Source organism: Syngnathus scovelli, chromosome 5 (assembly GCF_024217435.2).
Source record: "Syngnathus scovelli strain Florida chromosome 5, RoL_Ssco_1.2, whole genome shotgun sequence".
Classification (NCBI taxonomy): Eukaryota; Metazoa; Chordata; class Actinopteri; order Syngnathiformes; family Syngnathidae; genus Syngnathus; species Syngnathus scovelli.
Genome location: NC_090851.1, coordinates 11,607,911 through 11,625,000, shown reverse-complemented (window position 1 = coordinate 11,625,000; position 17,090 = coordinate 11,607,911). Strand labels below are relative to the sequence as shown.

Genomic DNA, 17,090 nt, shown 5'->3' with positions numbered 1-17,090 from the left:
ACTCCGGTTTCCTCCCACATCCCAAAAACATGCTTGGTAGGCCGATTGATCACTCCAAATTGTCCCTAGGTGTGAGTGCGAGTGCAAATGGTTGTTTGTCTCTGTGTGCCCTGCGATTGTCTGGCAACCGGTTCAGGGTGTCCCCCGCCTACTGCCCGATGACGGCTGGGACAGGCTCCAGCACACCCGCGACCCCCGTGGGGACTAAGCGGTTAAGAAAATGGATGGATAGATGGATGGATAATAACAATGTTTTGTGGAACTTGAAATTTTGGTTGACTTTTTAACTGTGCCATAATATCTTTAATGGAAATATACCTGGACTGTTGTTTTAAATCGCAATGTACAAAGTAGTAGAGATCTGCATATTTTTAGTGCCCGCGTCTCTTAAAATCTTTTTGTCCAGACACCGTCTCCTGACTTATTTTGATTCGATTCAATAAACAAGCCAATGAGTGCAACCTTATTGTCCATTCTGGTTTCCTTTCCACTGGCATTGTACTGCCAATCAGAGAGAACACAAAAGGAAAAATTTCAAAATGCACTCTGCTTGCAGGTTGTTTACTTGCAGTTAAGTTTAAACTATTCTCACACAGACAGTATATTTTATGTTGTGCCATAATAAAATACTGCTGGTAGATAGAAAAGCTCAAAAAAAAGCTCAAAGCACAATATGACTTTTAATATAAAATGTCCATCTCTGTAAATATATTCAATCATTCGTCTTCTTAACCGCACATTCTCACGAGGGTCATGGACGTGCCCGAGTCCATTCCAGCAGTCTTTGAGCGGTAGGGGTGGTATACCCTTAACTGGTCACCAGCTAATCACAGGGCACAAATAGACAAACAAGCATGCACACTCACAATCACACCAATGGACAATTTGGAGAGGTCAATCAGCCTACGATGCATATTTTTAGGATATGGGAGGAAAGGGTTAGATTTGATAAATTTCTTATATAATGATGTGAGATTATATAAGATTTTATTTCAACCTTTTTGTTTAAGAGGGAGTTTGATGGTCATCATAACCAGGACGTATTTATTGCTATTGTTGGCTCCTGAAAAGTTGTGTGTCTTGTGGCTTTTGCTTTGGACATCACAATATAGTTTATCTGGTTAGGGTATAAGGCAGGGGTGACTGGTATGTCAAACTCATTTTTGTCACGGGCCGCATTGTACTCATAGTTTCCTTCGGAGGACCATTATGACAACGTCTTATATTATAAACAGTATAAGCTACATAACAAACGGATTAATAACTAGCTTGAAAATCAGAGAGTAGTAAAAACTGTTCAAGTATTTTAAAACAATGAATGGTAATAGAAATTGCTAGCAATACGTGTAGTTTTTAAAAGTGAAGACAATCTGCAATTTTAGTATTGACACACAAGTCGATCCACAATTTATCTTCACGGGCCACATAAAATGATGTGACGGGCTGTATCTGGCCCCTGGGCTTTGAGTTTAACATCATGGAATAAGGTCTTCCTGGAAATTTGATATGGGTGCCAAGTGTTGGCAAGACTAAGGCTATTAAACCTTGACAAATTCAAATATTCGAAATCGTCTTTCATTAGTTGTTACTCCATATTTCCAGGGTGACCCTTTCCAGTCTTGATGAGCATAAAAGTATCTCGTTTGGCATTCCAGTCTACCTGAACAGTTAAAATGTCTTTGTTTGACAATAAGCTGTTCTAACTGACCATAAAAATCATTTATCCCCTCATGTTCTGACATGGGTGCATACACCTGTATGATCAAATTTAAGGGTTTGGCAGCAATTTGGATACATATCACCTTGTTATTAAAAGCAGCATTCCATCACAGATCATGTCTTTGTATACCATAAACACTAACCCCCTCTGATGTTAGACTTTCTAAACAATGTGCCAGATTTGATGTCCCTCATCAGATGTTCTCCATTACTGAGCCGTCTGACTTCTGCCAGGCCAATCATATCCAATTTGTATCTTTCCATCTCTTCCAGTTTTCCAGTGGAACGCAGTCTATGGACATTCTATTTACAGATTGTAATAGTTTTCTGTACTAAGTTTCATTTTGCATTCTCATACCACCCTTCAGCAGGTATGATTACAGGTTACCAATGGCAAGTTTCCTGACCTAACTTAATAGCTAGAATCAGTTAGACAAAATTTGTCTTGCCTGTTTTAGAGGTTTGACTGCTACAACACATCTGATTCAATTTGTTATCAAGGTTATGCAGAGCTGGCTGATGATATTTATATTAAAAAAAATCTGATGAATTGCGATTAATACAGTAAATAAATGCATACTGATGGGTCTGGTGAGGCGCACTACTTTTCTGCTGAGCAATTAGTATTGTCCCACTGTTTGAAACCTGTCTTACAAAGAAACTTTGAACCTGGCACATAAACAATGAGTAGCATTATGGGAAATCATAAAGATGATAAGATATTGCCATAATATTGAATTTAAACCAAGCTGTAAAAAGTCTCCTCTACATTCATGGTTATTGCATGTCCCTGTGGACTATAACTCAGTCAAGCGACCATAATCTGTGACTTCGCTTCCTTCCTAATGCTTTTTGTCAATTAGTGCTGCGAGCCTGTGATTGAGCTCTACACATTATGATTGCATGACATAAATCTGGACAAAAATAGTGGGGGATGTTTCAGTCTCTTTTGATAGTGTGTGCGGTAGTCATACATACGAGCTGGCTCTGTGCGAAGCCCTGTTTGAGGAAAACGCATGCAGGCCCCACTATGTTGTGCAACATGTTGCAGTTCTTAACCAGAGCGCAGAGCGGCTCATCGAATTCCGGCTCACTCCCTCTTTCCTCGTCTTCTTCTGTGCCCATCTCACCTGCATCTCTCAGGCCCCCGAGCACGGCTGTTGCCAGCGGGGACCCGCTTCGCTCTACAGGAGAGGCCCCCTTAGAATAGAGGGATTCCATTAAAATAGCAGCATTGTATCAGCAGTGTAATTTCTACTATACTCACTTTAATGGAGGTAACTGCATTTAAAATATTAATATTAGTTTGACTCAACACGGCAATGCAATTTGTAGTATATTGTAGTATATAGTATATTCGAACATTTTTGTTTGAATATGATGTTAACAAATGTGAGAATGCTGGATAAATCTATGAAGGTTAAATTTATACTAGGGCATATTGTGCAGCAAAAGCAGTCACAGGAATCCTTACCTTACTCTTTGTACTGCTTTTTCTAGATGTCTTGTTAATATTTCCCATCATCACCCTCTCCTTTCCCCTTGTTTGTCCACCCAATACTGCTGTGCTCGCACTCAACAGTCAAATTTGAATCGGAAATCCAACAGTGTGCTCCATCCTGCGCATATCATTGAATTTTGCCTCCAAACAGCTCCAAGCAAACTTTCCTCCTGTGTGAACAAGCTACAATCCAAGTTTTTACGGGTCCTGATAGAGCCAATGTATCCGCATAATGCCGTGTCCGATCCTTAACTCCCAAAGGTTATTAGAGGCTGTTAAAATGAAATTTCACATGAATATTATTACAGTTACTGAAGAGTGATAGGTCAGTATTGGAGAGCCTGGTCATATATACAGGATGAAACAATCCACAATCTCTGATTACATGACTTGGACAAATTCTCTCTTTCTCTCTCTCTCTCTCTCTCTCTCTCTCTCTCTCTCTCTCTCTCTCTCTCTCTCTCTCTCTCTCTCTCTCTCTCTCTCTCTCTCTCTCTCACACACACACACACACACACACACATACACACATTTTATCTATCTGTCACCCCAGCCTACTGGGACTGATCTCTTGAATTTGGACCAACTTAATCTAATCCTCCCCACCTACTTTCCTCTCTCTGCCCCTTGCACATCATGTTTACGGTCTCAAAATGGCTAGCCTGGCACAACTCCGCGTGTGCATGAGAGCGTATGGAAGGGGGAGGTGTATGGGCAGAATTACGGATGGGGAGTTGGCTGTCTGTTTAATCCCTGGCATTTCAGATTAGAGGAAAGAGTTATGTTGGACATGAGAGTAAAGGGTTTCTGTTATAAGCAAGATACATGCAAGTATAAGACTGGACATTTACTTGTGCAATTTCGCAACTGTCAAACTTTAAAGAATATCTATCATATCTATCTATCTATCTATCTATCTATCTATCTATCTATCTATCTATCTATCTATCTATCTATCTATCTATCTATCTATCTATCTATCTATCTATCTATCTATCTATCTATCTATCTATCTATCTATCTATCTATCTATCTATCTATCTATCTATCTATCTATCTATCTATCTATCTATCTATCTATCTGTCTGTCTGTCTGTCTGTCTGTCTGTCTGTCTATGTATCTATCTATCTATCTATCTGTCTGTCTGTCTGTCTGTCTGTCTGTCTGTCTGTCTGTCTGTCTGTCTGTCTGTCTGTCTGTCTGTCTGTCTGTCTGTCTGTCTGTCTGTCTGTCTATCTATCTATCTATCTATCTATCTATCTATCTATCTATCTATCTATCTATCTATCTATCTATCTATCTATCTATAATAAAGCATAGATGTACAGTAAAATGTCCATCCATCCATTTTCTATACCACACCAATATCCTGTTCAAGAAACTGGAACCTATCCGGAATAGATTTGGACAATAAGCAAACTACACCGTAAACTCCTTGCTCTCCTGGGAGTTTAAGATCAGGGGATGTTCGAGAATATTTGTCATTTTTCACATGTCCCGAGTGTTGTTTGTCACCTAAATGTTGAACAGCGGCTGTGATGTATCGAAATCAAATTCCTTGTTTGGCACGCTCAAACATGGCGAATAAAAACTCTTGAATCTTGAATTACGTATTTTATGTGCCCTCTCTGGATCCATAGCAGCCTGGTGATCCTGAAAGGGAGATCCTTCCTTCTGTGGTCCCTTCTCAAGGTTTCTCATTTTTCCCGTGGTTGTTTTTTTTTGAGTTTTTCCTTGCCCTTTTGGGAGCTTAAGATCAGGGGATGCTTTGAGAATAATTGTCAATTGTTTGAAGCCCTTTGATACTGCTTGTGATTTAGGGCTATACAAAAAAACTTGACTTGACTTGACTACACTTTCAACCTGTCACATGGTACATAAAAGAGTGAGAACTAAACCCGCACTGGCTACGCAAAAGTCAAGTGAGTGAACCACTGCATTGTCAGTATGTAGCTCTGAGGATTAACAAGTGTTGTCACAGTACCAAAATTCTGACTTGGATACTATGACTGCATAAAATATCTCAATAAGATACTAAAATGATACTTGTCTGTAATGACAGATACCGACCATTTTATGGCCATAACCCCGTTTGCCCACCTCGATAATGGAGGCATGGAACATGGTATACTCGCACTCAATGTCCCATGCCTACGCCATGACCTGAGTGAAGTTGTTATGAAGGAGGGAGTTGAAACTTCTTTTAACAGGGGACTTTGAAAGAAATTCTCAGCAGACCCTCACAATCCGTTTGGTCTGCTGGGTCAACCGGCATCTTCTCCCACCATCAGAGCCAACACATCACCAGGTGGTGATTGAAAAAATACCAATATCGCAATATTCACCCACATAATATGCATATCGCAAAGATATGCAATAATTTTCTTATAGGTTTATATGCCTTTATCTAAATTTGACCAGTCAGACGCAAAGTTTAATGTGCATTGCACTCCAGCTTGCTTGATTTTCAGCATGATTTTTTTTCATTAAAAATGTATTTTCCTAGGGTACATGTTAAATATTGCAATAATGTCGAGCGCTATATTCAACAACAATATGTTTTTCCAATATCGTGCAATCTCTCGATGACAAGTAAGTACGTATATCTTTCTTTGCTTAAGATTGACTTAGAAAATGTTCTAAGGGGAGACATTTTTCTTATGCCATCACTTGGCTCAAATGTAGCTTCTGGTATCGGTTTTCAAATCACTTGCTCCACTGCCTTTCATATAGGGAAAAGGCCGCTTCTAGGACAACACGCCATTCCAACAGCCACTGGCAATTTTTGAGCCAAAAGTTATTGTCTTCAGAACAGCTTCAACGTGTTGAATTATCAAATCGCCAATAGAGTGCAGCAGAGCTCCTTTAATTCCGCTGTTGAAAGCGAAAGCTGCACTCAAATGCAATACAGAATGGCCAACGGTAGAGGTCATAGACGGAGAAATGGAACACAAGACATCAAGATACAGAAAGATTAAAGCCCTTTCATTTTCTCCAACACCCAAGCGTATTTGATTTACAATGATTTCCCCAAACCTCGCTACCTCTCCTTGACCTTGAAATTTGATGCAGGATGTAAATTTAAATTATGTGCAAGGAGAGTGATAAGAAGACAAGCAACATGACTTAAATCCACAATGTCTGTTATATAACTGTATGTGCCTTAACAGCTCACTGATCCAGCTGGTCATCAGATTAGCAAACCTCATCCCTGGATGAGATTCCTATGCATTGTACATTTTCACAGACGTTCACTTGATGATTCACGTAAAAAACTAGCCTCCATGTTATATATATATATATATATATATATATATATATATATATATATATATATATATATATATATATATATATATATATATATATATATATATATATATATACCGTATTTGCCGGTGTATTGGTCGACCTTTTTCGATCCAAAATCGACCGAAAAAAATCGACCTCGACTTATACACCGAGTCATAAAATTTAACTTCGTATTCATCGCTTCAAATGTGATGGTAACCAAGGCTGTTTCCCATGCATCTCATTGTGCGTGGGTGTGCGTCCGTCAGGCTCATCAAACAGCGAGAAACTGAATCATTATAAAGCGTTCGTCGCATTAACACGCATCCTCAGCAACAATTTCAAATATTCTCACTTCAATAACGGACATCGAAAGCCAGGCAGCGACGATGACTGCTAGGGGGAAGTACTGGGTATTGAGCGAATGTGAGTCATCGCGCGTCAAGCAACGACAATAACTACCGGTACGTAAACATTCAATCGCCATGTCTAAATGAATGTCGTTGGCACTTAGAAAATATTCGCCAAACTTGGCCAGACTTCCAGGGGAAGAGGCCGAATTTTCACTTGTTCTGGCCGACCGGAGGAACTAGCCGAGGCGGACACTTTACGGCGGTTGAGTCGTTGGCACTTAGAAAATATTCGCCAAACTTGGCCGGACTTCCAGGGGAAGAGGCCGAATTTTCACTTGCCGACATGGGGAACCAGCCGAGGCGAACACTTTAGAACCGGGCGGCGCGCGCGAGTGCGCGGCCCGCTGGAAGTCGAATGAGGCTCCGCGATTTCATCCGCGGTGCTTATAAAGTGCCGATCCGCTCGGCCGGAGCTATTTTCGGCCGCCCGACGCGTGTGCACGGCCTCCCGGCTGTGCCGGGCAGCGTGCGCGAGCTCGCCGGCTGCTGGAAGTCGAATGAGGCTCCGCGATCTCCTCCGCGGTGCTTATAAACAGCCGATCCGCTCCGCGGGAGGTATTCCCGGCAACTTGGCGCGTGCGCATGGCCTCCCGGATGTGCCGGGCGGCGTGCGCGAGCTCGCCGGCTGCTGGAAGTCGAATGAGGCTCTGCGATCTCCTCCGCGGTGCTTATAAAGAGCCGGTCTGCTCGGCGGGAGCTATTTCCGGCCACTTGGCGCGTGTGCACGGCCTCCCGGTGGTGCCGGGCGGCGTGCGCAAGTGCGCTGGCCGCTGGAAGTCGAATGAGGCTCCGCGATCTCCTCCGCGGTGCTTATAAAGTGCCGATCCGCTCGGCTTGGAGCTATTTCCGGCCTCCCGGTGGTGCCGGGCGGCGTGCGCGAGCTCGCCGGCCGCTGGAAGTCGAATGAGGCTCCGCGATCTCCTCCGCGGTGCTTATAAACAGCCGCATGCGCACGGCCTCCCGGAATTTGAACACATTTCGTCAATAAATTTCGCATATTGAATTTTGAAGTTTAATATAATGCAACAATTGAGCTCGACTTATACAAAGGATATATCATAAAATCGTAAATTTCCGTCGAATTTTAGGGGGTCGACTTATACACCGAGTCGACTTATACACCGGCAAATACGGTATATATATATCAAAATGCAGAAAATTATTTAAATATAAAAAAGTACCCTCTATGATGTAAAATTAATATCAATTAAACACATAATTGTTTGAAGAAATGTCAGTGACAAAACGCCAAACAACACTTTGTTGAAAATTAATAGGTATTTCCTTAACAGCCCAGAGGTTAGGTCAGACAATCCTATGCTGGGGCAGTAAGCAACAGGATGAACAGACACCAACATTTCCGCATTATGACCACTAAAACTTGATGTGGGCCAGATAAAATAATTTAAAACGTTGTATGGGTTGGTATGCTGTCATGTGTCTACTAACACTATGATAATAATCGTAAAGGCTACTCCGAGATGTCATAAATCAATCATAGTAGTTAAAACTCTCATTGTATTCTTTCCATAAAGGTTTCAGTCTATCTATGAAGTATCAATGTCGGCAAAGTGCATTAGAAAAGAGTAATATGCAAACGCTATATAAACCTAGTCAGCTTTGTGATTGAAAATGTAAGAAGTAAATCATCTCATTTATTCCTCACAGTTTCCTCCATGAAAGTAGATCATCTGACATTTGATGTGAGCTAATCACTCAAATATCTGCTAAGACATTGTGAAGATTTTAAGTGGCACGATCAGGCTGCATTAAAACAAGTTCAACTAATTTCAATTTATACAGTTGCATGGTACAGAGAAACAAGTAGGATACGATGATGGAATTTGGATTATAAAATACTGTTTTTGTGGATCAAAAGCTCTATTGAACCTATGGAAAAAAATATGAGTAATTTTTCTGAGCATTAATTTCCAACCACTGTGACACAGCAATTCTCCCTGATCTGTCATTTTGGCGTGATGGAGGGCTTTGTGTGTCCCAAAGATCCAAGAAGCTTAATTGTCTGGGACTTTATGCCCCTGGCAGCGTCACCTATAACAAAGAGATCCTTGGTGAGGGACAAGATAAAATGTGGCTCAGAATCCCCCTATTATGATAAAAATGAGTGGATAATCTTTGCCCTCAGCCTCACTTGGTCACCGGGCCTATCCTATGGAGATGGGGCTCATTGACCACCAGGTGGTGGTCGGGCCTACACTCATTGGACCTGGAAGCCAGAAGAAACTTGGGTTTCCTTTCCCATGGGCTAACTACTCGCGATGGGTACAAAGGGTGGTGGTGCACAAAGAGGGGGTTGGACGTATTGTCCTCTGGAGTTACCCACCGTGAGAAAGGTTTGGGCATACTTATTTAAATCATCTCAATAACTTGACTTATTAACTTATTTAGAAGTTGAGGGAATGATGATATGATGAATATACCATAATTTACTGAACATTTAACCATTATTATTTATGTAATGTAAAACAACAAAAAAGATAATGAAAAACTCATTTTTATTTTTGCAGATTTTTTTTTTTTGCCCTGATCTTAGTCAAACTTATCCCTCCTCTTATTTTCACACCTACTCGTGGAAGGTCGATGATAGCTTTTGTGCCTGTCCAAATTTGACTTTGAGTTGCAGTATGACCAGAAAGTATGGTCCACACTCACTGACAACCACTGGATGATCTGGTTTCTACGTAAACTGGATAATACATATCCATTACAGATGCTGCAGGATAGAACTGTGTGTTCTTGATCTGTACTCATGGTTGAGGACACAACTGCTGTATTAAATGCCACTTTGGTGACAGCGCAGCTGCTGACCGACTTTCATAAGATGGATAAAGAGGGACATGGTGTTAGAATAAAGTTCTCATCATCTTATTGAATATATATATATATATATATATATATATATATATATATATATATATATATATATATATATATATATATATATATATATAAGCTCCCAGGCCTCTGGTAGAGGACCCGAGCTTGAAGGGAAAAAGAGACCACCCACGGGGGGTGAGGAAAAGTTTTTTTTTTTTTTTTATATATATATATAAGCCCCTTATGATGAAAAACATAAATGGACTTTGTTTTCCCTCGCCCGGACGCGGGTCACCGGGGCCTCCCTCTGGAGCCAGGCCTGGAGGCGGGGCTCGAAGGCGAGCGTCTGGTGGCCGGGCCTTCGCCCATGGGGCCCGGCCGGGCATAGCCCGAAATGGAAACGTGGGTCCCCCTTCCCATGGGCTCACCACCTGTGGGAGGGGCCGAAGGGGTCGGGTGCAATGTGAGCTGGGCGGCAGCCAAAGGCAGGGACCTTTGCGGTCTGATCCCCGGCTGCAGAAGCTGGCTCTTGGGACATGGAATGTCACCTCTCTGGCTGGAAAGGAGCCCGAGCTGGTGTGCGAGGCAGAAAGATTCCGACTAGATATAGTCGGACTAGCCTCCACGCACAGTTTGGGTTCCGGTACAAGCCCTCTCGAGAGGGGCTGGACTCTCTTCCACTCTGGAGTTGCCCACGGTGAGAGGCGTCGAGCAGGTGTGGGTATACTTATTGCCCCCCGGCTGGGCGCCTGCACATTGGGGTTCACCCCGGTGAACGAGAGGGTAGCCTCCCTCCGCCTTCGGGTGGGGGGACGGGTCCTGACTGTTGTTTGTGTCTATGCACCAAACGGCAGCTCAGAGTACCCACCCTTCTTGGGGTCCCTGGAGGAAGTGCTGGAGAGCGCTCCTTCTGGGGACTCTATCGTTCTACTGGGTGACTTCAATGCTCACGTGGGCAATGACAGTGAGACCTGGAAGGGCGTGATTGGGAGGAACGGCCCCCCTGATCTGAACCCGAGCGGTGTTCTATTGTTGGACTTCTGTGCTCGACACGGATTTTCAATAATGAACACCATGTTCAAACATAAGGGTGTCCATGTGTGCACTTGGCACCAGGACACCCTAGGCCGCAGTTCGATGATCGATTTTGTAGTCGTGTCATCGGATTTGCGGCCGCATGTTTTGGACACTCGGGTGAAAAGAGGGGCGGAGCTGTCAACTGATCACCACCTGGTGGTGGGTTGGCTCCGATGGTGGGGGAAGATGCCGGTCCGACCTGGCAGACCCAAACGCTCTGTGAGGGTCTGCTGGGAACGTCTCACAGAATCTCCTGTCAGGAAGAGCTTCAACTCCCACCTCCGGCAGAGCTATTCCTACGTCCCGGGGGAGGCGGGGGACATTGAGTCTGAGTGGACCATGTTCCGCGCCTCCATTGTTGAGGCGGCCGACCGGAGCTGTGGCCTGTCGTGGCGGCAATCCCCGAACCCGCTGGTGGACACCGGCGGTAAGGGATGCCGTCAAGCTGAAGAAGGAGTCCTATCGGGCCGTTTTGGCCTGCGGGACTCCGGAGGCAGCTGACAGGTACCGGATAGCCAAGCGGAACGCGGCTTCGGCGGTTGCTGAGGCAAAAACCCGGGCGTGGGAGGAGTTCGGTGAGGCCATGGAGAATGACTTTCGGACGGCTTCGAGGAAATTCTGGTCCACCATCCGGCGTCTCAGGAGGGGGAAGCAGTGCAACGTCAACACTGTTTACAGTGGGGATGGCGTGCTGCTGACCTCGACTCGGGACGTCGTGAGTCGGTGGGGAGAATACTTCGAAGACCTCCTCAATTCCACCTACACGCCTTCCATTGAGGAAGCAGGGCCTGGAGACTCTGAGGCGGATTCTCCAATCTCTGGGGTCGAAGTCACTGAGGTAGTTAAAAAACTCCTCGGTGGCAAGGCCCCGGGGGTGGATGAGATCCGCCCGGAGTTCTTAAAGGCTCTGGATGTTGTGGGGCTGTCATGGCTGACACGCCTCTACAACGTTGCGTGGACATCGGGGACAGTGCCTCTGGATTGGCAGACTGGGGTGGTGGTTCCCCTCTTTAAGAAGGGGGACCGGAGGGTGTGTTCCAATTACAGGGGAATCACACTCCTCAGGCTCCCTGGTAAGGTCTATTCAGGGGTGCTGGAGAGGAGGGTCCGTCGGGAGGTCGAACCTCGGATTCAGGAGGAGCAGTGTGGCTTTCGTCCTGGCCGTGGAGCAGTGGACCAGCTCTACACCCTCGGCAGGATCCTCGAGGGTGCATGGGAGTTCGCCCAACCAGTCCACATGTGTTTTGTGGACTTGGAGAAGGCGTTCGACCGTGTCCCTCGGGAGCTTCTGTGGAGGGTGCTGCGGGAGTACGGTGTGCCGAGCCAACTGAAAAGGGCGGTTCGGTCCCTGTATCACCGATGCCAGAGTCTGGTCCGCATTTCCGGCAGTAAGTCGGATTCGTTCCCAGTGATGGTTGGACTCCGCCAAGGCTGCCCTTTGTCACCGATTCTGTTCATAATTTTTATGGACAGAATTTCTAGGCGCAGCCGAGGCGTTGAGGGGGTCCGGTTTGGGGACCTCAGCATCGCGTCTCTGCTTTTTGCAGATGACGTGGTGCTGTTGGCTTCTTCAGGCCGTGATCTCCAGCTCTCGCTGGAACGGTTCGCAGCCGAGTGTGAAGCGGTCGGGATGAGGGTCAGCACCTCCAAATCCGAGTCCATGGTCCTCGATCGGAAAAGGGTGGAATGCCCTCTCCGGATCGGGGATGAGATCCTGCCCCAAGTGGAGGAGTTCAAGTATCTTGGAGTCTTGTTCACGAGTGAGGGGAGGATGGAGCGTGAGATCGACAGGCGGATCGGTGCAGCGTCGGCAGTAATGCGGACCCTGTACCGGTCCGTTGTGGTGAAGAGAGAGCTGAGCCAAAAGGCAAAGCTCTCAATTTACCGGTCGATTTACGCTCCTACCCTCACCTATGGTCACGAGCTATGGGTCGTGACCGAAAGAACGAGATCTCGGATACAAGCGGCCGAAATGAGTTTTCTCCGCAGGATGTCCGGGCTCTCCCTTAGAGATAGGGTGAGAAGCTCGGTCATCCGGGAGAGACTCGGAGTAGAGTCGCTACTCCTCCACGTTGAGAGGAGCCAGATGAGGTGGCTCGGTCATCTTATCAGGATGCCTCCTGGACGCCTCCCTGGGGAGGTGTTCCGGGCATGTCCCACCGGTAGGAGACCCCGGGGACGACCCAGGACGCGCTGGAGAGACTATGTCTCTCAGCTGGCCTGGGAACGCCTTGGGATCCCCCGGGATGAGCTGGATGAAGTGGCTGGGGAGAGGGAAGTCTGGGAGTCCCTCCTAAAGCTGCTGCCCCCGCGACCCGACCCCGGATAAGCGGAAGAAGATGGATGGATGGATGGATATATATATATATATATATATATATATATATATATATATATATATATATATATATATATATATATATATATATATATATATATATATGTATATATATATATATATATATATATATATACACACACACACATATATGTACGTGTAATGTAAATAAATGCATATAGTGCTGAAGCATGCAAGCAAACAAACAGACAGACAGACAGACAGACAGACAGACAGACAGACAGACAGACAGACAGACAGACAGACAGACAGACAGACAGACAGACAGACAGACTCATGGAAGAACAACCAGACCATTTAAAATGGAGTAAATGTTAATAAAATAATGTTGTATTTGGTTAGGATCTCTGCCTCTCAGTCAGAGCTTCTGGTTTCATGTTCTCTCAGTCTTCATTTGAGGGTTTTTTTTTTTTTTTTGCTGACCCCCACATTCAAAAATCATGTATAAAAGGTAAGTTAATGTGTCACTAAATGACAAATAGTTGAGAATGTTTGTGTGAATGACTGATTGTCTATATGTGATTGAATGGCAACCAGTCCGTAGTGTCCCTAACCCATCACCCAAAGTCAGCTATATGATAGGTTGATCCTGACAAATTAGTGGAATTAATTTAATTGGTTGATGGCCAAATAGATACACTGAATCATATTTGTGTGTCCAAACTGTGCTCCATGCCTCAAGTTTCTTCCGTCTTCCATCCTTCCATCCATCTTCTTCCGCTTATCCGGGGTCGGGTCGCGGGGGCAGCAGCTTTAGGAGGGACTACCAGACTTCCCTCTCCCCAGCCACTTCGTCCAGCTCATCCCGGGGGATCCCAAGGCGTTCCCAGGCCAGCTGAGAGACATAGTCTCTCCAGCGCGTCCTGGGTCGTCCCCGGGGTCTCCTACCGGTGGGACATGCCCGGAACACCTCCCCAGGGAGGCGTCCAGGAGGCATCCTGATAAGATGCCCGAGCCACCTCATCTGGCTCCTCTCAACGTGGAGGAGTAGCGACTCTACTCCGAGTCTCTCCCGGATGACCGAGCTTCTCACCCTATCTCTAAGGGAGAGCCCGAACATCCTGCGGAGACAACTCATTTCGGCCGCTTGTATCCGAGATCTCGTTCTTTCGGTCACTACCCATAGCTCGTGACCATAGGTGAGGGTAGGAGCGTATATCGACCGGTAAATTGAGAGCTTTGCCTTTTGGCTCAGCTCTCTCTTCACCACAACGGACCGGTACAGGGTCCGCATTACTGCCGACGCTGCACCGATCCGCCTGTCGATCTCACGCTCCATCCTCCCATCACTCGTGAACAAGACTCCAAGATACTTGAACTCCTCCACTTGGGGCAGGATCTCATCCCCGATCCGGAGAGGGCATTCCACCCTTTTCCGATCAAGGACCATGGACTCGGATTTGGAGGTGCTGACCCTCATCCCGACCGCTTCACACTCGGCTGCGAACCGTTCCAGCGAGAGCTGGAGATCACGGCTTGAAGAAGCCAACAGCACCACGTCATCTGCAAAAAGCAGAGACGCGATGCTGAGGTCCCCAAACCGGACCCCCTCAACGCCTCGGCTGCGCCTAGAAATTCTGTCCATAAAAATTATGAACAGAATCGGTGACAAAGGGCAGCCTTGGCGGAGTCCAACCCTCACTGGGAACGAATCCGACTTACTGCCGGAAATGCGGACCAGACTCTGGCATCGGTGATACAGGGACCGAACCGCCCTTATCAGTTGGCTCGGCACCCCGTACTCCCGAAGCACCCTCCACAGAACCTCCCGAGGGACACGGTCGAACGCCTTCTCCAAGTCCACAAAACACATGTGGACTGGTTGGGCGAACTCCCATGCACCCTCGAGGATCCTGCCGAGGGTGTAGAGCTGGTCCACTGTTCCACGGCCAGGACGAAAGCAACACTGCTCCTCCTGAATCCGAGGTTCGACCTCCCGACGGACCCTCCTCTCCAGCACCCCTGAATAGACCTTACCAGGGAGGCTGAGGATTGTGATTCCCCTTCTTCCGTCTTATTGTGAGAAAAAAAGTGGTGGAAATGATGCGCATCTGGCTGTTTGTCTTCTCACTCATGGCAGCTCAATTTGAATCCCTGTCAAATCAATCAATATCTTCTGCCTTTCTTTTAAAATGACATTCATCAATGGCACTCATCCTATAGGCCCCACCACCTTCATCATCTGCTACATTTGAATATATGAGTGACTGAATATATGTCTTTGTTTTTTTTGTTTGTGTCTTTTTAGGAGCTCACTATAGTTTAGTATTGCTTAATGAACTTTCTTCATTCTTATGTCTATAAACTCTAAAATATTGTTTGAATATTTTGAGATTTATGTGGGCATCAGTATAGATGTCCATCTGAATGCTGGTGATGATTGATAACAATAATGACTGTCCCATTCACACAATCAGGGGTGGAGAATCCAGGTCCAGAATGTAAAAACACAGTTTGGGGTTAGCCACAGGCGTTTCTACTCAACCTGTAGGTAAACTTCCTCGTTTGAGTAGAAGCACCTGTGGCGAAAGACAAACTGTGGCAGGGATTTTATCTTATGGAAAATCACATTTTTGCATACCTTTATGGTCAATAGCTGTATGATGAAATAATACAAAACACAATTATACTGTATGTGAAGGCCTTTTTGACAATAACCTTAATGTGTTTCTTTCCTCCTTGGTTCCTTGGTACCTCCCCAGAACTCACGTCGAACGACGAATGAAACAATTCACAACAAAATATTGCCTAGTTTGGAATCCTACCTGTCCAAACACAGAGGCAACAATGGGCCGCAGCTTTCCCTTGTCTTCTTCTTGCAGCCAAAGGTCATCACGGTCTCCCACAGGGGAGGACAGGCTCAAGGTTTTGGCCTTTTGCTTTGGAGGCCTCTTGATACTAGCTGAACTCCAACGCCTCAGAGATTCAATCTTCTTTTTAATGGAACCCTGCCAAGAATGCAATATTCAATTCATCAAGGTGAGTGTGGTGTTCCGCAAGTTTCCCTGTTTGGACAACAGAAAGCATGTATGACAAACACGAGCAGTTGTAGATCTCAAACAGTGAGCAGGTTTAAGCAATTTAGGTCTCCAATGATGAATGCAGATTGAGAAAAGCTCAATAAGACATTATGAGAGCTGTACATCAACTGACCTTCTTCAACAATTTTCCCTCTGGCACATCCAAGGATGACACGTTCTTCACGTCTGTCATCTTTTCTGCCAAACCTGCATGCACAGAGATGTCCGCTCTTTCCTTTTGTCCTCTTTATCTGTTTGTGGAGCGTCTGACACTGGTTGATAATCTGAGGCACATCTCTTACTGTGGTTGCTCCTCCTTCCCTCACCCCTGCCTCCCTTTCATCCCTACTGCTTTATGCATCATATTTTCATTTGCCTGGTTGTATGCCGTGCATCTCTTTTTTAACTTACACAAACACAAACTGGCATTATTTGCTTACATGGCAATATGTATGCATATGCGTACATAAAATAAAAAAATCACTCAATTGATTTAAAATGAGCACAATGTCAGGGGAGGTGCAGAATTATTTTTCTTTACCCTTCAGAAATGACATTCTCTCTCTCTCTCTCTCTCTCTCTCTCTCTCTCTCTCTCTCTCTCTCTCTCTCTCTCTCTCTCTCTCTCTCCCTCGCTCCCTCTCTCGCTCTCTATGCCCTGTCATTGACTTGCAACCAACTCCAGTGGGTACTGCCAAGTCCATCTCGCCCAAGGTTTGTACCAGTGATGCAGAACTGGTGATACAGAAAAATATTAAAACCAGTCCACCCTAATGTTGTTTATAGTTTTAAAACTATTTCAATTACCTTGTTTTAAAAAAAGAAAAGAACAAAGACTACACAAAGTGCTAAAAACCATACGTTCATAAGAA

At 45.3% G+C, this 17,090-nt stretch overlaps 1 protein-coding gene across 2 annotated transcripts in view; it reads right to left on the bottom strand.

Moving 5' to 3' along the window:
- Positions 1 to 16,973, bottom strand: part of cabp2a (calcium binding protein 2a) — a 22,586-nt gene extending 5,613 nt beyond the window's left edge. Inside the window, exons 1-2 of one of the 2 annotated variants that reach the window (XM_049720560.2) lie at positions 16,353 to 16,973; positions 15,965 to 16,147 (exon numbers count right to left, since the gene is read on the bottom strand). In XM_049720560.2, coding sequence (XP_049576517.1) covers positions 15,965 to 16,147; positions 16,353 to 16,412 — 243 coding nt within the window. In that variant the 5' untranslated portion in view covers positions 16,413 to 16,973. Of the gene's footprint in view, positions 1 to 2,697; positions 2,920 to 3,193; positions 4,325 to 15,964; positions 16,148 to 16,352 lie in introns of those variants that run through there. The other variant, XM_049720559.2, reaches the window with a different exon arrangement.
- Between the last annotated feature and the right edge of the window lie 117 nt (positions 16,974 to 17,090).